Here is a 22,955-nt window from a genome sequence, read left to right on the forward strand (position 1 = left end):
ACCCGCAACCTCATGGTTCCTAGTCGGATTCATTTCTGCTGCACCAAAACGGGAACTCCGAAATCTTAGGTTTTGATATTATCCTGAGCGAAAAAACACGTCCCAAGGAATGAAATGTGTGTAGCTCCAACACCTTTCCTGAGCAGCTGCTTAGCCTGAGGGGAAAGAGGAACATCACAATGTAATTCCTGGTCCTGTGATAGCCTGTCTTCCCTGACTTATCATGGACTTCCCTCTGAACTTTGACAAAGTCCTTGGGAGGGAGAAAGATTCTCCTGAGAGAGAAATCGATGGATGGATTGACGGATGGATGGATGGATGGATGGATAGATGGGTGGATGGATGGATGGATGGATAGATGGATAGATAGATAGATGGATGGATGGATGGATTGATGGGTGGGTGGATGGATGGATGGATAGATGGGTGGGTGGATGGATGGATAGATGGGTGGGTGGGTGGATGGATGGATAGATGGGTGGGTGGATGGATGGATGGATGGGTGGGTGGGTGGATGGATGGATAGATGGGTGGGTGGGTGGATGGATGGATGGGTGGGTGGGTGGATGGATGGATAGATGGGTGGGTGGGTGGGTGTGTTGATGGATGACCGGCTGAATGGGTGGGGGTATGTGTGGCTGGATAGATGGGTAGATGGGTGAGTGTGTGGATGGATGGATAGATGGATGGTTGGATGGTTGGATGGATGGATGAGTGGATTGATGGATAGATGGGTGGGTGGATGGATGGTTGATAGATGGATGAGTGGATAGATGGACAGATGGGTGGCTGGGTAGATGGATGGTTGATGGATGGATGAGTGGATAGATGGATAGATGGGTGGATGGATGGGTGTGTTGATGGCTGGCTGGCTGAATGGGTGGGGATATGTGTGGCTGGATAGATGGGTAGACGGGTGAGTGTGTGGATGGATGGATAGATGAGTGGACGGGTAAGTGGGTGGATGGGTGGGTTGAAAGCTCCTCTTGCTTTTCAGAGGAGGGAAGGGTTGATGTTTCTCATCTCCTTTTTTCCAGCTCTATGTCCTCAGTCAAGGGCAGTGTGTGTACCGGGGAAAAGTCTCAAATCTTGTACCGTATTTGAGGGATTTAGGTCTGAATTGCCCAACCTACCACAACCCAGCTGATTTTGGTAAGTAGATCCTTGACCGGCCGGAAGGAAGAGAAAGGGGTTCTTTTCCATTCTTGGTGGGTTTCGCTTTTACCCGAGGCTTCCAAGTCAAGAATTACTTTAATATTCCACAGATCGCTCAAGTACCACCCTGTGGGAGCACTTTTAAGAACAGATATAAAAAGAGGTCTTTCTTCCAGATGAAAACCTGGGAATGACAATAGACCATCTATTGTTAGGAGACATACTTCCTAATACTTTACCGGGTTATGCTTCCAATCTAAAGGAAGTTATGTCTAAAAAGAAATAATGTTAAAAAAATGTGTTTTTGTGTTGACCAATGGAGACTTAAAATGCTGATTTAAATTTTGATCAAACACAACAAAAAAGGTGACCTGAGAGTCCGGAGACCGGGTTTATGTCCGAGTTACCCCTCCTGACACGGAGGTCCTGACTTTGGTGGCCTCTGTGCTTCGCGGCCGATCACGCTGTCACTTGCACGGACTTGAGTTTTATGAGCCCCTCCCTCGATGCTCTGCCTCTGGCCCCGCTCCTGGCCCAGGCCTCCCAAGTCACTTTCCCAGCAGATCCACCTGTCATGCTGGCCGCACATCTACCTGCCAACCACACAGCCTCCTCCAGCCACTGCCTCCCAAACCAGCTCCCTCTTCCCTCATCAGACCTGCCCCCCACCCCGAGCCCGAGCCCGCTCTCCACGCGGGAGACCTCACCCACCCCTGGCTTTCTCTTTCCCCTCAAGCTTTGTATTTACCGGACCACCAGGCGCTGGAGCCTGCCGACTCAGGCCCGTTCTCCCCCTCGGCCACCGTCCCATCCGACCACAGTGTCCTGCTTTCCTGCGGTGGCCGTAACAAAGGACCACAAATTAGGTGCCCTGAAACAACAGAAATTCATGCTCTCCGGGTCCTGGAGGCCGCCTGTCAGGGTGGCAGCCGGGCCCGGCTCCCTCTGGACTCTAGCAAAGGGTCCTTTCTCCAGCTTCTGGGGGCTCCAGGCTCCCTTGGCTTGGGGCCGCCTCCCTCCAACCCCTGCTTCTGTCTCCCACGGCTTTTTCTCTGTGTTTCTTGGACGGGTGAAGACGTGAATAGATGCCCGAGCTAATCACTTCTCAGGCTCTCTGCCGTCACGCTCCATATTTGCACGTCCAGGCTCCCGACGGGGTACGTGGCCCTGCTGGGCATCTTCGAGCCAAAAGAACATCAGCTGTGGAATGACTTAATCATGTCACTGGCATCGTCACGCAGCCCCTATCCAATCCGCTAGGACATTCCAGCTCGATCGCTGACTCGGTTGCCAGGGCACGAGGCCCCGCGTTCACACGGGCACTGCTTAGGGTGACCCTGTCTGTGTCCCCTGCAGTCATGGAAGTGGCATCCGGCGAGTACGGCGATCAGAACAGCCGTCTGGTGAGAGCCGTCCGGGAGGGCTTGTGCGACTGTGACCACAGGCGAGAGCCCGGGGGAGATGCCGAGGTGAACCCTTTTCTCTGGCACCGGCCCTCTGAAGAGGTAAAGCGGGCAGACCGTCGACAGGGTTGAGAATCGTAGTGTCCCGCAGCCCGGGCCACGCTGCCTGCCGCCGGGCACCGCTGCTCGAGGACCTTCCCAAGCCCGGGGGGCAGGGGGCGGGGGGACGGGGTCTCAGTGCTCTCCCCCCTGCTGTGTCCCCAGGACTCCGCCTCCGTGGAGGGCTGCCACAGCTTCTCGGCCAGCTGCCTCACCCAGTTCTGCATCCTCTTCAAAAGGACGTTTCTCAGCATCATGAGGGACTCGGTAAGGCGGTGTGTCGGGTTCTCGTGGCAAAAGAGGCCGTCGGGTCATTCCTGGGTGTGCTCGTCCTGACTCAGCTTCCAGAGGGTTCTTCCTTCACCTGCCTCCGTCAGCCATCCGTGGAGCTGCAGTTCCGAGCCCTCCCCGCACGCGGTGGCCGTGACAGTAGATGTTTGGGTCTTGCTCCAGTAACGTGCTGGCGGCTGCGGGCTGCGGCCCTGCCCCCATGTGCCTTTGCATCCTGGGACCCAGGAGGGAGGGGCCACTCCTTTCTGGAACAGGGCAGAGGGAGAGGGCAAAGACACCCAACAGCAGACCTGAGAGCCTCTGGCTCCTGGGGGACCGTCCCTGGCGCTCACATCCCATGGACCGCAGCTGACGTGGGGGGCTGTATTCCACCCCCTGGAAAGCTCCAGGGGGCAAGGCAGAGGGCAGGGGCGTTGCCCATACCCTTATGGGGAGGGGCTGGCGAATGACTGGGAACCGCGATGGCAACCACCTTTCGAGTGGACCATCTGGCCACCTGGGGGGACGGGGGGCTGAGCGCTCAGGGACCCCTGGGACCCAGCCTGAAGCATGGAGGGCTGGTGGCCTCTCAGGCAGAGCTGTCCTAGGGCAGGCCTCTCACGCCTCCATCCTTCGTCCCCGTCACCACCATCATTGTCACTTGTCCTCTCCTTGGAAGGGGCACTGCCCGGGTTTGTCACTTTTGAAGGGGGTTGAACAGAGGACGGCAATTCCTCCTGTTGTAATGGCAGTAAAATGCTGCCATGTATAGGTGCGTGTGTATCTGTGCACTTGTATGTGTGTGCTCTTGTGTGTATGTGTGTATGCATGTGTGCTTGTGTGTGTGTGCGTGTGTGTGTGTGTGTGTGTGCATGAGCTTCTTTAGGGTCGGGGTCAGGGTTTTCGGGGGACAGGGCAAAGCCTGCAACCCACCTTGGCCGGTGCCTCTGGGGGCCGCCGCCTCCCTGTGTGTTTCGCGGCCGACCTCTGACCTTGCGCGCACCTGAGCGCACGGCGTGTCTGCCCAGGTCCTGACGCACCTGCGGATCACGTCTCACATCGGCATCGGCCTCCTCATCGGCCTGCTCTACCTGGGCATTGGGAACGAAGCCAAGAAGGTCCTGAGCAACTCCGGCTTCCTCTTCTTCTCCATGCTCTTCCTCATGTTCGCGGCCCTCATGCCCACCGTCCTCACCTGTGAGTGCCTGGCCGCCCCACCCCCTTCTCTCCCTCCCTCGTCCCCTGCCACTGAGGTCTTGGTCTGCGTGGCCACACACTCAAAGTATCATTTTTTTGTTTTTTTTTTCAACACCATTTCCTTTGTGGACAGGTGTCAGTATTAGAGTATTTCTGTTAGATGTGAAAATATATACGATGTTTAAGCCAAAGGAATGAATCACTAATGGGATGCTTGTAAGCTTGGTGCCACACTGATGAGAGACTTCTACTAAGGTTTCTAATCAGGAACCCATCTAACGCGACCTTGTTAGTTCAGACAGCCCTGGTGCCGCCATGTTCATCAGTGGACGAAGCTATTCTAGGTAGATTTCCATGCAGTTCCAGACTGTTTGCAAAGCAGGCTGCCCTTGGCCGCTTCAGGCTGACAGTGTAGAAGGCTGTAGCTTCACCAGAGCTCCAGCTACACACCTGCTCCCACAATGCCTTCGCATGAAGTTGCCCCGCATTTCCAAGGGCAGCTGATGAGGTCTCGCCCAGGGGAAGGGTGGCACTGCTACAGTGACTCAGTAGAGATAAGGTCAGCGGTAGGAACTTGCACCAGTCACTGCAATGATGCTCGTATCCACTCCACGACTCTTCAGTTATAAAAAAGCTCGGCAGGCTTTCCTGGCCGGTAAATCATCCTACACCTTTCCATTCAAACCCCGGGTTTTTTTTTGTTTTTGTTTTTGTCTTTTTAGGGCTGCACTCACAGCATATGGAGGCTCCCAGGCTCGTGGTCAAATTGGAGCGCAGCTGCTGGCCTACACCACAGCCACAGCCACACCAGATCCGAGCCATGTCTGCGACCTGCACCCCAGCTCACGACAACACCAGATCCTTAACCCCCTGAGCGAGGCCAGGGATCGAACCTGCATCCTCATGGGTACTGTTGAGTTCGTAACCCGCCGAGCCGCAGTGGGAACTCCCAAACCACGGGTGTTTTAAGTCCTGAAGATCCGCAGGAGGCACAGGTCAGGTTGAGGCTGCGAGGGGCTCGGCACCAGACCCCCCGTTTGAGTTCCTGGCGCTGGTACGGCTGCTGGAGCCTTTTCGTTTTTTTCTGTCTCCTAGTTCCCCTGGAGATGGGAGTGTTTCTTCGAGAACATCTGAATTACTGGTACAGCCTGAAGGCCTACTACCTGGCCAAGACCATGGCCGACGTCCCCTTTCAGGTATGTCCGCGACAGCGGTGTGGCGCGGAGGGCGTGGGCGGCCGAGGCCCGTGCTGGCGGGTGACGGCCTGTGTCTGCAGATCATGTTCCCGGTGGCCTACTGCAGCATCGTGTACTGGATGACGTCGCAGCCGTCGGACGCCGTGCGCTTCGTCCTGTTCGCCGCGCTGGGCACCATGACCTCGCTGGTGGCGCAGTCCCTGGGCCTGCTGATCGGAGCTGCGTCCACGTCGCTGCAGGTACCAGCCTCTCCTCCTCGGCCCACGCGCCGCGGCCCTGGTGGGGCTCAGCCCCACCCCTGCCCCGAGACCCTACCTCCTGATTCTGTCCTAACGTCTCAGACCAGCCTCTTCAGCAGAGCACGAGCCGAGCTGTCCTGGCCACTCAGGATGGACAGCAGCGGGTGCCCTTATGTGGCACCTAGGCTCTGCCAGGCGCTGATCTCAGCGCTCTCGGGAGATTGGCATGTCCCCCAGTTAAGTGCGATGCTCCCCATTTCACAGATGGCACGGCCCAGAGAGGCACCGTGATTTTGTCAGTCACCCACTCAGCCGTCCCCCAGGCACCTCCCATTCCACCCCCACACCCCTGCACCCACGTGCCTAAGCCCCTCCACCTGCGCCTTCTAGACGCCTGGCACCACCTGCCCCTGATCTGCCAGCTCCGCTATATGCAGTTTCTGCTCCTCCAGGGCTTCCGGGTGCCCAGGCCAGTCCTGGAACCCTGGGGAATGAGCACCGCAGGCTTCCCGACACCCCCCTGCGTGCAGTGGACCCCTGTTCTGTGTTCAGAGCCTCGGGGAGTCACCCTCATCCGTGGATGGGGATGGTGACTGTGTTCCTCCCACCGCCAACAGCCGTGGCACGTGCTCGGCCCCAGCAGCCACAGTTAGCGCCCAGGGCATGGCGCTCCTGACCCTCCCCCTCCAACACGGCGACACCCCCCAGGGGTCCGCTCCTGGGATGCCGGGCCTCCCGCATCGCAAAGCCCTGCTGCCCCCCCCTCTCAGCATCGCCCTGCTGCTGCTCTGAGGAGGCTCTACCCCTTTTCACCTTCCACCCTGTCCGCTGGGTCCGGCTGGGCCAGGCCCCAGCCCCTCCCCGTGCAGGAGACCCGTCTGCTCACCCCCAGAACGTGGCGCTTCCCCGCGCCGTCACCGCTGTGACCCATCCTGGCAGCTCCGGCCCCTCTCCAGCTACCGGCGACGGTCCGGAAACGTGGACCGTAGCCCCGGGGCCAGCGAGGAGGGGGCAGGGGAGTCAGTCCCCTGTGTGTCTCCCCAGGTGGCGACCTTCGTGGGCCCGGTCACGGCCATCCCGGTCCTCCTCTTCTCAGGGTTCTTCGTCAGCTTCGACACCATCCCCACCTACCTGCAGTGGATGTCCTACATCTCCTACGTCAGGTACGCCAGGGCCACAGAGGGCGAGGGGACCCGGGACCCGCGGGGCCCCCCGAGGCCCCTCCTGGGCCGTCAGCTGGATGCCGGCCTGCTTCTTGGCTCATGAACAAGCCTATCAGTGCCCTTTGTTTTTCTCCTGGTTTTCTGTGTGTGTGTGTTTCTTTCTCACACACACACACACACCCACACCCACACACACCCTCTCATGATGAACATCACACCAGGGACCCATGCCCTGAAGAGGCCGTGGGGGCCCTGTGCTCTGCACGTCTTGGAGAGCGGCCCTGCGGATTTCCGTCTTTCAGGAACTTCCTTCCTCTCTGGAGGAAGAGATGAGAAGTTTTTGCAGAGATTCACAACTTTGTTGTTCGCGTTAGCAAAGTTCCGAATCTCTGTAAAACCTTCATAAGAAATGCGTGGGGCAGTTTCCATCATGGCTCAGTGGTTAACGAATCCGACTAGGAACCATGAGGACGCAGGTTCGATCCCTGGCCTCGCTCAGTGGGTGAAGGATCCGGTGTTCCTGTGAGCTGTGGTGTAGGTCGCAGACGCAGCTGAGATTCCAAGTTGCTGCGGCTCTGGTGGAGGCCGGCAGCTGCAGCTCCAATCTGACCCCTCGCCTGGGAACTTTCATGTGCCACGGGTGCAGCGCTAAAAAGACAAAAAAGACCAAAAAAGAAAAAAAGAAAGAAATGCAGTGGGAGTTCCTGTTGTGGCTCAGTGGGTTAAGGACCTGACGTAGTCTCTGTGAAGATGCTGGTTCAACCCCTGGTCTTGCTCAGTGGATTAAGGGTCTGGTGTTGCTGCAAGCCCCAGTGCAGTGTAGGTCGTAGCTACGACTCGGATCCGCTGTTGCTGTGACTGTGCAGCTGCAGCTCCGATTCTGCCCCTGGCCTGGGATTTTCCATATGCCGCAGGTGCAGCATGAAAAGAAAAGAAAAGAAGAGACAATGCAGTGGCGAACAGGTCATACTGAAAGCATCCTAGTGCTGAGCAGGGCTGCTGGGGGCCTGGGGCTTCAGGCTGTGGGTTTCCCCCTCGCTGCTTGGAGGTGCTCTGGCGCGTCGGCCCTGGGCAGGGGGGGTCTGCTTAGCGCTGCTTCTCTCCCCAGCCGGAGCGGTTCCACCTGACCCCGGCAGCCCAGGTGCTCCGCAAGCTTGTCCTTTCTAGTTTGTCAGGTCAGACCTGGATGGATTGCTCCGGAGAGCAAAGTCGAAACAGCCTCGTGCGGAGCGCCCGGAGTCTGTGCTGCTGCCCAGCCCGGGAGCTCAGACACCGGTGCCTTTCTTCTCAGAATGAGCGCTGTTGTTCTGATACCAGAGGGCTCAGACAGGACCACAGGTGGTGCAGGAATGTTTTATTTAAGTGCTCCGCCGTCTTCGGAAGGCTATCAGACCCTCTCTTATATTTAACTGTTAAAAAACAGGTGTATTAGCAGAAGTAGCCAAAGTGGTTTTTGTCTGTATCACCATTGACCAGTACCTACTCTTGGTTCAGTTTGTCTTTTTGTTTTTTTGTTTTTTTTCTGTTTGTATCACCTTTGAACAACACCTACTCTTGGTTCAATTTGGTGTTTTAGTGTTTGTTTATTTCCATTGGCATCGCTCCTGAATAATATCTCCTCGCGTCAATTTTTTTTCCATTTGTATCACCTTCGACAGTATGTTTGGTTTTGGGGGGTGTTTTTTCCCCAATTATATCCCTATTGAACTATACCTACTCTTGTTTGTTTGTTTGTTTTCGTGGAGGAAAGAAAGTAGGAAAACCTTTGGACGGCCGTTGCCTGTGCTTGTCCAAGGAAGCCTGGAACCATCCCGGGGCCAGGCTGAGGGCCGGGCAGGACGTGGTACCCTCCGCAGACCTGGCCGAGGAGCAGGGGCCGTGACGCTCACGCTGGGTGCTTCTCTCCTCAGGTACGGGTTCGAGGGCGTCATCCTCTCCATCTACGGCCTCGACCGCGAGGACCTGCACTGTGACATTGACGAGACGTGTCACTTCCAGAAGTCAGAGGCCATCCTCAGAGAGCTGGACGTGGAGAACGCCAAGCTCTACCTGGACTTCATCGTGCTGGGCATTTTCTTCATCTCCCTGCGTCTCATCGCCTACCTCGTGCTGAGGTACAAAATCCGGGCCGAGAGGTAAAGCCCCTGGATGTTGGGGGACAGGAGAACTGGACGCTGCGGCCAAGGGCCACTTCCAGAACCGGCGGCAAGCCCAGGCCTGAGGACACAGACGCCCCTTTGCCCCCACCCCCCGGGGACCACGTGTGGTGGCCGGGCGGCCAGTGGTGGATGTTGCCGCCTGGCTGGGGTGGGTCCTTTCCCCATCACCCTTTCTAGTTCTACCTAGGAAGACGATGTAGGAAGTTTTTTGGTTTTTGTTTTTTTCACATGCAAAATTGTCAAATATCACAACCGGGGCAGAATTTTAAACGGCAACGGAGCTGGTGATGAGAGGCTTCCTTGGCAAAATTCTCCCTTCTGACCCAGAAGCGCTGGTCCTGGCCCGGGGACTCAGGCAGCTCCCGGGGGGCCCTGGGCAGTCAGACGTCTGGGAGCGGAAGGCGAAGCTTGGAGAGATTCCATTCTGTGACTGGTGTTTTCGTAGTTCCATCTTTCTGCAATTTGCCTCTTTTTTTTTTTCCAACGAGAAGTCATTTTCCAAGCCACAAGGGGATCAGTTTCATGCTTTTCAGAACCTGCACCTTTTTCGTCCTGGTTGAAGACAGTTATTCAGGGTAAATAACCTCCTTTGTTTGGAGATGTGAGGGGTTTTACCTCATCACTGAGCTGGTCCCATTGGCAGATGGAACTTGAGGAAGATGCTGATGTGGGCTCCAGGTCAAAGGCAGACTTTGCTGGCGCTTTGCTATGCGCTCAGCCCTGCAGACATTTCCAAAAGGAACACAGAAAGTCGGAAGGCAAGATCGGCCATCTCCTTCAAAGTCTTTTATTTTCCCCAGGTTTCTGATTTTGAGCAAACTGTACGGAGTTTTTTTTTTCTTCCTAACTTTCCGAGCATCTTCATTTTTGCCTGAAAAAGACTCTAGAAGATCAACCCTGTTGATGTATCACATTTTCTCTTCCTTCGCCTGTCACATCAACTACCTCCACTGAACCTGGGAAGCTGGGCTTAGAGAAATTCCAGGTGTGAACGTCGCAGGACCTGCAGGTGCAGCCGTGAAGTAGGCGCTCTCTACTTCTTTCCTGCACAGGAGGGAGGATGCTGGGATTTCGTGAGATCTGAGGTCTTTGCAAGAAACTGGCAAAGACTCAGTGTGGCTGAGGCGCCTGCATCTCTGTCCATCCACGAACCTGGAGTCGTGGGAGGCTCCGTCTCCCACATCCGGTTTCCGTGGCATCTCAGCAGCACCACCTTCTCAGCACCAGGCTAGTGTAGCCCTTCCTGACCTGAAACGCCTTTCCAGTGTCACGAGCACATAAGGAAAATCCCCCTGGGAGCCGTGGGCACGTGTGCGGGGTAAACGGCCTTTGAATTTCCGGTGGGGTGGTCAGAAGCAGTGGGACCACAGGGTAGAAGGGGACACTGGCCAAAGAAGCTCCTCTGACGGCAGTGGGACTCCCTTTCCCCTTCTAGAATCCCTTTAACCTAGAATCAGGGTCTCCTAACGAAAGACTGTATTTTCGTGGACCGATTCGTTCACCCTCCCGAGCCTCCGCTTCCCCACCTGTAAGCAGCAGCACGAGGTCGCCTTCAAGGCGTATTCTGCTCTGAAGTGTTCTGAGATTCCTAGGCGGTGTTCCAGAAACTTATTTCCCGCGTAAGAGAAGGAGAAAGGCCAGCTTTTACTTATAGGTGGATTTGGTTCACAAAGGCTTGACGATCCCTTGGTCGCTTTGGATCCCTTTTAGTAAAACACAATCGAGGTACTGAAAATGAAATTTTCATTTGCTTGTGTTGCACCAAAAGGTGGCGTTGCCTTCCAGATTATGTTCTTTAACCAGGGTCAAACTTAGCCTTTATCAACAGTCCGTATTCAATTTCAAGGCCAGTTTGCCTGTGAGATGTCACACGTAGCAGGACCCACGTGGGAACAGCCTGGTGCAATAGAGAGTTGGGAAGAGGAAAAGCTCCTTGATCTTGTCCCAGAAGCCCATCAGCTGAAGCCCAGCACTGAAACACTGCCTCCGGGTGAGCCCTTCTAGCCACGGGCCATGGAGTCTAAGAAGGAAGTGACACCAGAGCCCGCACGGTGCAGAACTGACCGGGCACAGGCAGCCTCCCGTCCCTCCCCGGAGCCCACAGGCGCTGTGTCTCAGCAATTTCAGAAGGAAACAGTGCGATTCCTCTAGATTGAGAATCTGGTTCCCAAGCATCCGTAAACCCTCAAGAGGAATTAGTGCTTCCCTAGGAGCTCATGCTTCCTGCATCTCAAGTCTCCACTCTTAGCAGATTTTTTATTCATCCCTTCAAAGATGAGGAACGAATTAAGATCCTCTCGGGGCGGGGTGGGGGGGGGAAACAGGTCTTCGGGGCTGTGGGGGCTGCTGCGCTGCCAGAAGGGAGATGCTTGTGCAGAGAAACGTGGCGGTTTTGAAAGAATGCCAACTGGGATGCAGCGGGTACCGCAGCACAGCTGGCTTAGGAAGACCCAGGGCCTGCTGAGCAAGGATGCTGACAGACCAGCCATGCTGTCTGTCATTCCTCCAGTCTCAGCATCCCCTGTCCCTTGCTCGAGCTTTCCTGTCACACGCCCTTGGCAGCACAGACCCAATGCTGCAGTTAGACTCCCCGGCTGTTTTCCCTCTGCTTTCCGTAGTGTGCAGGGCAGTTTGACACAATGCCTTATTTATCTCAGGCGAGACCATCCACGTAACCTGCTGATTTTATTTCTCAGCAGGTGTGGGTACGAGCTGGGGGAGAATGTCCTGCCTTTTGTACTTGGGATTTCAAGCAGGCCGCCTCCCCAGCGCTTACGCTTTTAAGTCATTTCTGAATATGTCCCGACTCAAATCTTCCTTTCATCGCTGATTTTGCTTCTTCACTTAGAAGGAAGGAGTACTTTTGATGAAGGAGGTGCTGCCTTCCCCGTTGTTAGTAGAGGCGGAAACAGAAATCTGAAGAGCATCTGTTCAACTGGAACTTGGGAGAGAAAGGGGCCCCACTGGGGTCCGGCCCCGGCTCCACGGAAGCGCTGGGGTCTGGAGCTGCCGACCACCCCGGCCTTCGCCTCTGAGCCCATTCGCAGCCATTCCCGCCTCGCTCTCGCCTGCTCTACCCATTTACCAGCTTGAGAATTAAATGCTTCGAAGGCTCCCACGTGCATGACCTGGGAGGGGAGGAGACCAGGCAAACATCTGACATAGAAGGTGCTGGCATCTGACTGTCATCTTGGGGGAGGAGCCTTCGAGGCCAAAAAAGGGGGCATAAGCTTGTAGGTAGAAACGTAGCCTGTAAGTAGAGACTCCGAAAGATGCTTTTCCCACCTGAGCAAGGCACTGCCAGGAGGTCAGGGGCCGACCAAGTCCACGAAGTAGAAATCCCTCTGGGGTCTCACGGAGGAGAGAAGCTGGGCCCCCCTGTACCGAGCATCTCCTTCCCCGCTGGTCCGGATGCCGGCTGGCTGGCTGGGTACCTTACCAACTCCTCGGTTCAGTTATTCACTCAGCAAACATGTGTTGACCCATCCCCGCGTGCTTGGTGTGGCCCGGGCATGGGGGACTGGGGAGGGGGCTCAGACCCAGCCTGCCTTTCGGTGCTGGTGGGCTGGAGGGCACCTCGTTCTGCAGAAGCCAAGCACCGCGGCCGGAGGGGGCCGGGAAAGAGCGGGCTTGGACTGCGAGCCCAAGCTTGATGCTCCCGTCTGTTTCTCGCTTTGCCACATTGCCTGCTGTTTGCAGTGGGCACCTGTGCCTGAAGATGCTTTGCTAGCATTAACTGCAATTCTAGGCTCGTTCTGGACTTGCTGTCACCAGTCAGCGAGATGGGAGGGTGGCCACGCCCCCTTCCGCAGTCGCCTTTGTGTGGGGTGTCCCGAGCTGGCCCGGGGCCCAGCTTACCCCCATCTCCGTGGAGAGGTGCCTTCTTCTGCCCTCGTACCTGTGTGCTCGCTGGGGCCCGAGAGGGACCGGGGAGTGTGTTGTGTGTGTGTGTGTGTGTGTAGGCACATGTACCTGTGCACGCACACACGAGGGCACGTGCTGGCTCACTCCAGGTGTGTCACTAGTCGTATTATCTGTGCTGTCTCTAAATCCTCACTCACCCTTTGCCCCGAGAAGGAAAGAAAATTCCCTCCCCGCAGGCCCTCGTGGAGCGGATGAAGTGGCTCAGAATCCACTCCGACTTGCAGCAGATGAGATGCCAGCTCAGTTCGAGTGGGACAGACAGTAACGCCTGAGCCCCTAGCGGGGGCGGGGGGCAGTGTGTATGGCTTTGGAGTTAGAAGCTCTTAAGAAATAAAATATTTTATATAACACTTCTTACTTGTGGTCAGTGTTAACTGCTTCCAATCCCAAATAAGTGGCTTAAATTGCTGTAGGTGAAGGGCTTTTAGGTTGTGTTTGCAGTATGTTTGTGTCCGTCCGCAGGGGCCTGGTTTATTCCTTGGGGTTCAGGTGGGTCACCGGTTGTAGAGTCACCTTTCTCTCTCTGGGCACCTGTCATGCTTTAGGTTGAAGTGTGGCATTTTGCCTCCATTTTCCCCGCCTCCTCACCCATTTCTTCTCCCTCATTGATGTTGGCCAGGACTCTAGCAAGTGCTGAGGGCCCGGGTGCACAGGCCCACGTGGGCCCCCCCTTGCTGTGGTCTCCGGGGACACAGGCCCTGGGGAGGGGGGTGCTGCCTAGGGACCACGGCTGGTGTGGCCTTAGCTCAGCTCCCTGGCTTTGGGGGGTGAGGGGTAAACACCCACCCCACCGACCAACAAGCCAGATGCTCAGGGCTGGGCTGTCGTCAGGTTTCCCACTGCCTCCAGGATTTAGCGGCGCGCAGGGCTGGCCAGAGTCCCAGAGAGGCGGCCCCTTCAGTCCTGCCAAGTGACAGGGAGGGACATGCATGACCTGTCAGAGCTGGGACAAGCTCCGGAGGCTCCCGACCCTTCCCCTCTGCACCCCCGCCCCCTGCAGACCCCACCCTCCTGGGCAGTGTCCACTAAGCACGTGGCTCTTTGGGTCCTGCATCTGGCCTCTCACCTGCGAGACCATCGCCCCCTGCAGAGACAGGTGTTTCTGGTGTCCCCGTTGGGGCCTCCCTGGGGTCAGACACAGGAAGAAGCAGGGAACTCCGCACCCCGACTGCCCAGGCTCATCTCCACACTCGCAAGCTCCGTTCAGCCTGCACGGAAGTCCTGGCCTCTGGGGCAGGAGGGGAGCTGGGCTGTGACGCTCTCACGCCCGTCCTTCTGCAGGTGGAGCCTGGGTTTCCTCCCGCTTGTCCTTTCCCGCCTCTCTGCACCCTCGAGGAAGCAGAGGGTTTAGATAAGCTTGATTCTCTACATCATCTGAACGGTCAACTTGGAGTCAATCCTCAGACAGACACGCGTGGCCTTCGAGCCTTGGCGCCTCCCTGTTCTCAAAAGAGGTCCCTGGCATCAAAAATGAGCATCCAGGCACAGCAGCTACACGTCCCTGCCAGGCAAGTGTTCACTGATGATGCGGGCACAGCCATCGGGCTTTTCCGCCATCGAGAGACCATCATAAAGCCGAAGAGAAAGGAGCAGAAGCATAAAAGTGCCCTGGTTTGGGTCAGAGACCGGGTGAAGGCTGCCACTGGGTCTGGTCCCTGCTTTGCGAGGGGTGTGGGCTGCACGTACACAGCTGGAGGTCCAGTCCTGCCCCGTCCGCACCCCGTTTCCAGGGAGACCCCACCTCCCCCCAAGCCAAAGACGTGGTCACAAATACGTGTGGATTTCTCCCTGGGGTTGGTGGCTGGAACCAGATGGCAAAGCTGAAAGTCCCTGTCTTCCGCTGAGGTTTTCTCAGTGCCGTGGCCCGGCGCTCTGCTTGGAGTGTCCCCATAAGCCTGAGAGATCCTTGCTGGCCACTTTGACTGCCTTGAGCCTGGGCTCTGCACATGAATGTAAACGCAACCCTGATGCTGTAAACAGTTAAATGGTGTTTTCTTATCGTCACTGATGTTAGAACATCTGATTTGGGGGAACTGGCTGGTACCTCTGCAGCCAGGAAGCCACCTCTCCCCTGCCTCCAGGGCCAAGGTGAGCTGGGGCCGAGGTGCTAAGGTCCAGCCTGCAAGCGTCAGCGCGGAGATGGTGGTGAGGCGGGACTCTCTCTGCAGCCTGCTAGGGGGCAGGGCTCAGGTTCCTCAGGGCATCTCCCTGAAGGAAAGTTCTGGAAGCCTTGCTGCCAGAAAGGGAGTGGATCATTCTTTCATTTCACCTGCCATGAGGCGCGGGTCATCTTTCCTGGACCAGCACGGTGGAACTTTCAAGAAAGCAGGGTTTATCAAACAGGGCTTTGCTGGAGCAGAGGAGACTGCAGGCTCATCCATTCTTGGGGGAGACGTTACCCTTCTTGGGGGGCCCTGAATGTGCCCTCTCCTGCTGGGTGGCACAGATCAGGCCTCGAAGGGAAAATCATGAGGATCTGGGTCAAGGTCGAGGGCCCTACCTTCATGGGTCCCAGACGTCGCAGGTGTGACCCAGTCTGAAAGGTACCGCGGTTGGTTTCTTTGAAAGTACGTCATCGGCTGCGGCAGGTATTTTGTTCGTGCATCTTTCCCTTTGCTAACAACTCTGTCATCGTGTCACTGGGGGGACTTTTCCATGACCTTTGGAAACACGAGCTGCCCAGACTTCTTCATAAACATCTCAGTTTAAGTCCTCAGCCCGTTAAAAACGGTAAAAAAAAAAAGTCCTACCACCCAAATTGTTAAGAAGATGGACCACCCACCTCATAGAAGGGGGTTTCGGCTTCCGCAGTCCATTGCTCCCTGGGGAAGGGGTGGCCCCAAGTGTCTCCACAGAAGGGGTGGGTTTAAAAGGTGAGCCCGCGTGGCTGACCCCATTCCCTGGTTTGTCTTCCTTTGGCAGAACACCTGCTCATGACCGAATCTCTCGTGCATCGCTGCCTTTTATTTGACGAGTAGCTGTGGAATGTTTTTCCTTTGTTATTCCTTCCAAAGCAAGAGTCAATGCAAAGAACATTTTTAATCAGCGTGCAAACATGGGCCAATATCTGGCTATATCTACTAGGCAGTGATGTAATCCTGATGTGCGTAATGCTGTGTAGACAACCTGGCATTGATGTAGCCACGTGACCTTAGGAACGGCTGTGCTGGAGCAGTGGGAGAGCCGTGCACTCTTGTAGGTAAACTCGACATCTAGACGCACGGACACCCACACATACTTTAAAGTAACAGCCGCTCCCTTGGGCTCTTGTCTCCGTGGCGGCTCCGCTCCGCTCCGTGGGAACATAGACCTGAGCAGCCCCTGGGATGCGAGCTGGCTAGGTCTACCTTGCAGAGCATGGTCCCGCTCTGTTTATTTCTGTAGAGTTCTCTCCTTAGAAGATTTGTACGTGCATTTTTTGCAGACTCAAACTTTGTTTTCTGAAATTAGATGCCATTTATGAAAATGTGACATAAATCAAAATAAAGTATCGTTATTTTCAGATTTCTCTCTCTCTCTCCTTTTTGCTTTCAACACCACCAGCCTGCAGATCGGCTGGGAGAATTGGGTCTGGGGTCTGGGGAAGCCTGTGGGGTATTTTTTCTTTCTTGCACTGACTTCACCCTTTTTTTTTTTAGGGTCGCACCTGTGACACATGGAAGTTCCCAGGCTAGGGGTCACATTGGAGCTGTAGCAGCCGACCTGCACCACAGCCACAGAAACACTGGGATCTGAGTGGCATCTGCGACCTACACCTCAGCTTGTGGCAATGCCGGATCCTTAACCCACTGAGCGAGGTCAGGGATCAAACCCACATCCTTATGGATATTCGTTGGGTTCTCAACCCACTGAGCCACCATGAGAACCCCTGACCTCACTCTTAATGGAGCAGTTCCCCTGGTAGGTGTAATAATGATGGATTTGGGTGGTGTTGGGAAGAGAGACAAGAGGGGTGATGCGGCAGCCTTGTTAGGTGCTGTGGTAGCACAAGGTCAAGTGTCTTTCACACACTGTCTCCTTTAACAGGGGCCCTCAGGGCCAGGGGCCTGCTGCCAGCCTCATTCCACAGGCCAGGGGACTGAGGCTCAGAGAGATTAGACATGTGGCCCAAGGCAGGTGACAGAGGCAGAATCCAGATGGGGCAGTCTAGCAGGGGAGCCAGGGCTCCTGACGCCGCCCTGACTTCCTCACATTCGGAAGAAGACCTTGAGCAACTGCCAGCAAAGGGCCCCATCCGGTTGCAAGAAGGGCCTGGGGGACTCTGTGCCCCATGCCCAGGGGACACTTCTCCCAGACTCTTTGCTAAGGGGTAAGATGATGAGCAGGCACCCCCAGGAGTCAGCTTGGGGGTCTCTATGCTGTCAGGGCCCCTGGGGTCAGCACTGGGCCCAGGCGTCACTGTGGGAGCATCACCTGGGATGGGGACGACAAGGTGACCCTGCAGGTGTGGAGGAAGGTGTGCATGCAGGGACAGGAGAGAGAAGCCACGCTGAGATGCTCCCCCCGCTTCCTGTCCCAGATGCTGCCCCTCGGCTCCTGGACAACCTGCCACCTTCCCCACCAAAACCCCCACTCTTTCCAAAGGGATCTCTAGTAGAAATTTTAATTTACAAATAGTCCCCACATTTCTTTGAACAAAGGGTACGAAAGTGCGAAATCTCACCCGAAACCAGCCCAAGCACACCCCCTGAGGTAATCAGGGCTGACAACCAGCTGGCAGGCAACCACCCAGCCCTGTAGCACCCCTAGAAAGACACCCCTCACACCATGCGTCCTGCCCTTCGCCCCGAATCACCAACATTGCCCAGACTGGAAGGTATAGCGCTCCCGCCATCATCAGAATGTTCTGGAATCTGTGTGGCCATGTCCCTTCTGCTCCACCCTGTGGCTCCTCCTCTTGAACGACCGCACTGCAATACATCTGAACATTTGGAAAACATATCCTTACAACCGACAGTTTAAACCACGGACGCTTTTTCTGGAAATGCAAGTGGAAGGAAGTCCCAAATGTGAAACATTTGAAACATATGTGCAGAGAAGGGGTCCCACTGGAGCTGGGACCGCCCCCCATGGAAGCCTCCCCCACTCTCACGGCGTCCCACCCAGCACCCACATTCTGCCTCCAGCCTTCTGGGCCCCAGGTCACACCTGAAGGTGGTGGCTTTGGGGATTACAGGTGCATGGGCTTGGGGACCCCACAAGGTGGCCAGGGCCTTGGTGCCACCTCGTCCCAAGGTGCTAATCCCGATGGACAGTGTGGCTGTGGCCTGGAGTGGATGTGAGCGCCTCTCCTTAGCAACTCATTCTGCAGAAAATGTAATGAGAACGGGGCAAACCCCCATGAGGCCCCTTGATGGAGAATCTGATTTGCCCGCAGGCGTTTCCGTTCCTTCCTTTGCTCTCGCCCCTGCCAGCAGCCCGTGGTCTGTGCTCAGTCGCTGTCACACGTGGACGATGTTAAAGCAGCCACACGACCAGGAGGGACGGGTGGCCTGGCCACCTATTGGCGTGTGACCTTGGAAGTGGACTCACTTCCTCCTAGTTGCCTTATCTGGTTGTCATTTTGGGAACCGACATTAGAAGGAAAAGGGACCTTGGCACATCCCAAGACAGCAAATTCCACTGGGTGGGTGAGGGCTGGGGTGGGAGGGGCCAAAGCAGTGGCAGAGCAGGTGGAGGCGTCCGAGGGCGCCCTCTGGGGGCACTGAGCAGCAGAGCAGGTGCGTGGCAGGGAGGAGGGAGCCTCACAAAACCCCACAGGAAGAGGCGGTAACTCCTAGGGTCAAAGACAGCTGCCTGGAGAGAAACAGCGGTTAATTCCCGGCCTGAGCGTGGTCTGGAAAAGGGGGAGTGACCCTTGGTCCGGGGCCTCCTAAAGGAGACAAGGCCCCTCAGAGGCCACCTGGACAGATGGCACGGAGACAAGAGGAGTAGACCCACACATTTGGCCTTTGGGTCTAAACTCTCAATTCTCAGAGCAAATTAGACCGTCGTCAAAAGCAGATTAAATCAACAGAGATATAAGTGCATTGGGGGTTACAGATAGATAGAGAGATAGATAGATAGACAGACAGACAGATAGATAGACAGACAGACAGATAGATAGATAGATAATTGATAGAGAGACAGATACATAGCCAGGTAAAAAGGAAGGAAGAAGAAAGAGAAAGAAAGAAAGAGAGAGAAAAAGAGAGAGGTAGATAGAGACAGATACATAGGTAGAAAGAAGAAAGAAAAATAAAAAGGTAGGTAGGTGGAAAGAAAGATACAAACAGATACCCAGGTAGAAAGAGACAAGAAAGAAAGGCGGAAAGAAAGATGATAGCTGATAGGAAGATAGACACAGAAAGAAAAAAAAAAAAAGAATGTATTGAGCTACAATCTACTGGTCATAAAATTCAGCTTTTTAGGTTTTTTCACAGCACTGTGCAGTCACCGCTGCCATCGAACTCCAGAACGTGTCGGCAGGCCCTGAAGAAACCCCACCGGCTGTCACTGCCCGCCGCCCCCGGCCGAGCCCCGCTGCGGGCAAGCGCTCCTTCTCCGCCCTGTTCCCTGGGTTCTCCCATTCTGGGCATTTCCTGTAAGTGGAATCACATAAGGCGTAACCTCGGTGGCTGGCTCCCCTCACTCCACATAGAGCAGTTATGTTTCAAAAGAGACACAACCTCAGGAAGGACGGTGGCCATGGCTCCCAAGGTTGAGAACCGCCCCCCCCCCAGCCCCCCAAAGCATCAAGACCCGGGGGGCTGGCTCAGACCTCCTGGGCTAAGACCAACAAGTAAGAGGCATCTTCCTGAGCCTGCCTCCTGGTCCTGCTGTCACTAAACTAAACGCCCTCCGACATGGCTATTGCAATTGTCCCCCCTCTGCCGATGGGGACGGGCTTCAGAGGGTCTCTAAGTCTTTCCAGCGCGTGAAAGCGCTCCTGTCCCCAAAGACTGCCGGTCCCAGGGCAGAACTTCCAGCCTCTGCTGAGGGTCAGAGCAAACACGCAGGGAGGGAGGAGCTTCTGTGACAGTCCTGGAGATGTGTCACTCATCCCTGAATGTCCCTCCAAGAGGACCTGATTTGGGACACAGCTGAGTGACAGCCCTGTGGCACCCGTGATGCCAGGACGCTTCCCCCCACCCCCGCTTCTCCCAACCAGGCCATTCCCGCCCCAGACAGGGTTCCTTGAAGGGGCACATTGGTTTAGGGACTGTCCGTGGGGTGTTGGAGACCGTGTCTGAACTTGGCCTGAGGTTCTGCCCACCCAGGCGGGAGCATTCACCTTCATAGCATCAGACCCACAGGGGACATGAGTCTTCCTGCTACACCCTCCCTCGAAGGGTCCCCAGGGGAGTCTGAGTTCACAGCAACACCCTTCCCCTCTATGTCACTGAACATATAGGAATTCTTGGAATAGAGTGTGGGATTCCAGTGAATATTCAACACATACTGGAACAATGCGGAAGGAACCACTGCCAAATAAGAAACATTGAAGCAAAGCTCTTACAGACCAGCTGCCCTGATGCTGAGGAGGAGGAAAAAGCGTGGTATAAACATCACGAGAAACAGTTCGTAGGAGTTCCTGTCGTGGCTCAGCGGTTAGCGCACCCGACTAGCATCCATGAGGACGCGGGTCCAATCCCTGCCTTGCTCAGTGGGTTAAGGATCTGGCGTTGCCATGAGCTGTGGTGTAGATCGCAGACGAGGCTCAGATCCCAGGTTGCTGTGGCTGTGGCGTAGGCCGGCAGTTGTAGCTCCTATTCGATCCCTAGTCTGGGAACTTGCATATGCCCCAGGTGCAGCCCTAAAAAAAAGACCAAAAAAAAAAAGAGAAACAGTTTCCCGGGAGTTCCCGTCGTGGCGCAGTGGTTAACAAATCCGACTAGGAACCATGAGGTTGCGGGTTCGATCCCTGCCCTTGCTCAGTGGGTTAAGGATCCGGCGTTGCCATAAGCTGTGGTGTAGGTTGCAGACGCGGCTCAGATCCCGAGTTGCTGTGGCTCTGGCGTAGGCCGGTGGCTACAGCTCCGATTCAACCCCTAGCCTGGGAATCTCCATATGCCACGGGGAGCGGCCCAAGAAATAGCAACAACAACAAAAAGACAAAAAAAAAAGAAAAAAGAAAAAAGAAACAGTTTCCCGGCCACTGCAGGTGGGCGTGGGGGAGGGGAGCCTGGTATTTATCTTTCTTTTCCATCAGCAGCCCAGAGGGGCCATCTGGCCTCTCCGGGCAAGTCAAAGCTCTCATGCTATGGTTTCTGGAAGTTTCTACAAACGTGTACCATTTCCGAGTCAGTGAGAAAGATCTCTGATGACAAGTGATCCCTGGATCCTGCGGAACGCGAATCATGATTTGAATCCACTCTGAGCCATTGGAGGATTCCAGTTTTTGAGGCACACCGATTGGGAGGAGGAAGGTTAACGGGTGGTGTCAAGGCCATCTGAGCCCTGGACGGTCAGTGTCAGCTGCGTACCCAGAGGCCTCAAGTCCACTGATGGTGGTCGGATTACCTGCAACCCAGAAAAAGTGGCCAGCGCATCCCGGGTTTGAGTCTTAGCAAGGCTGTGTCCTTGAGCAAATTTCTCCCAATTTCCTCACGAGCAAGGTAAGGGTAAATATAAAGTTGTCCCTGAGTTAAAGAAAAAAAATTTCCCCACCCACACTGTTGTATTTCCTACCCCAGAACTTTACAGTCAGTTAGCACTGTCTGGGTACTTAGCCAACAGCCGATGTCCAGAGCCAAGAAGCGTGTTTAAAATTCCAGTGTAAGGAGTTCCCGTTGTGGTGCAGCGGAAATGAATCTGACTAGAATCCTTGAGGATGCGGGTTTGATCCCTGGCCTTGTTCAGTGCGTCAGGGATCCAGCATTGCATGAGCTGTGGTGTAGCTCGAAGACTCGGCTTGGATTCTGTGTGGCTGTGGCTGTGGTGTAGGCTGGCAGCTGCAGCTCCCATTCGACTCTTAGCCTGGGAACTTCCTTATGGTGAAGGTAGAGCCCTACAAAGCAAAAAGACAAAGTAAAATTCCAGAAGAAGACCACCCACCCCTGGGAGTCCACTCCATCGGGTCACGTGGACCTGAAGGGTGGAGCCGGGCTCAGTGGGACCACGGGCTGCCTCCTGACAAGCCAGTAATTAGGGTAATTGCTCAAGTTCATCAGCATTTCATCCTTTCTTTTGTAAACTTGTCAAATTATTATGGACCTTTACACAAGGCTGGGCCCATATTAACTATTTCACTTCCTTATCCCAAATCTCCTGTGACTAAGAAAATGAGTTAGACCAGAGGGACCAGCAGGAGGCGCTGTGACTTGGCCATTGCCTTGGAGAAGGGATCCCAGCTCTCCGCCTCCTGCGGCTGGGCTGTCCTCAGAGGCGGCCTGCCCGTGGTGAAGCCCCGATACGGATTTCTAAAGGGCTCCTGGGCTCTCCTTTGCTGAAAACGGGGGAGGTGGCACCCCCTCCCCCCCACGTGGGTTTGCAAGGAACAAAGGAAGCAGTGTTTAGCAAATGTCACGTACCTGACTGGTGGGTGACTCAGGCTGGGTTCTTGGTCACTGTGAGCTTTGATCATCTTTCCATATCCGTCTGGGTGTCCCCCAATATCCGACGACACCCAGCTGGCCACACTGGGTGGGGTAGGGTGGGAGAGAAAGGCGGAAACCACCCTGCCCCAGACACAGGGCACCTAGGGGGCTGCAGCCTCTCCAGGTCCCTTCGCACCCCAAGGGTCACCAGGAGATGTTTCACACAGACTCTGGAAAACAGAGAGGCAGCCACAGCCATAGCCACACACTGTGGGCAGACCCACAAAATGTTCAGCCTTGCCCCAAAATTTGTTTGCGGCAGCAAAGCAAAGACTTGGCTTTTTCTATTGCAGAACTTAAAACCCCCACCCAGGCGCTTTGGGGCAAATTCCATCCACTCTCCCGCTGAGTGAGCCAGACTCGCCAGGATCGGGCAACCACACCGGGCAGGGTGCCTCCTCCTGGGGGGGGGGGGTCCCAGGACCCTTGGAACACCCTCCTGGATCTTTCTGGAACCTGCAGGTTCAGCTGGGCTGCTTCCAGCTCTCTTTGACAGGACACAAAGCCAACACCCAGCCATCACCCCCTCACTGGCCTGACTGAGGGCGCAGAGCTGCCCACCACCCACCCCG

The 22,955-nt window shown here is 55.6% G+C and overlaps 1 protein-coding gene across 2 annotated transcripts in view; it reads left to right on the plus strand.

Moving 5' to 3' along the window:
* The window catches only part of ABCG1 (ATP binding cassette subfamily G member 1), a 66,728-nt gene extending 53,573 nt beyond the window's left edge, over positions 1-13,155 (plus strand). The window contains exons 8-15 of one of the 2 annotated variants that reach the window (XM_021071021.2): positions 1,038-1,152; positions 2,512-2,660; positions 2,823-2,924; positions 3,956-4,124; positions 5,220-5,320; positions 5,401-5,559; positions 6,604-6,722; positions 8,633-13,155. In XM_021071021.2, the coding sequence (XP_020926680.1) occupies positions 1,038-1,152; positions 2,512-2,660; positions 2,823-2,924; positions 3,956-4,124; positions 5,220-5,320; positions 5,401-5,559; positions 6,604-6,722; positions 8,633-8,861 (1,143 nt within the window). In that variant the 3' untranslated portion in view covers positions 8,862-13,155. The remainder of the gene's footprint in view (positions 1-1,037; positions 1,153-2,511; positions 2,661-2,822; positions 2,925-3,955; positions 4,125-5,219; positions 5,321-5,400; positions 5,560-6,603; positions 6,723-8,632) is intronic. The other variant, XM_084992195.1, reaches the window with a different exon arrangement.
* The last annotated feature ends 9,800 nt before the right edge of the window (positions 13,156-22,955 follow it).

Source organism: Sus scrofa, chromosome 13, assembly GCF_054392235.1.
Source record: "Sus scrofa isolate SSC_HxYL_T2T_F1_AM1 chromosome 13, Sscrofa_HxYL_maternal_Yorkshire_Landrace_v2.0, whole genome shotgun sequence".
NCBI classification, from domain to species: domain Eukaryota; kingdom Metazoa; phylum Chordata; class Mammalia; order Artiodactyla; family Suidae; genus Sus; species Sus scrofa.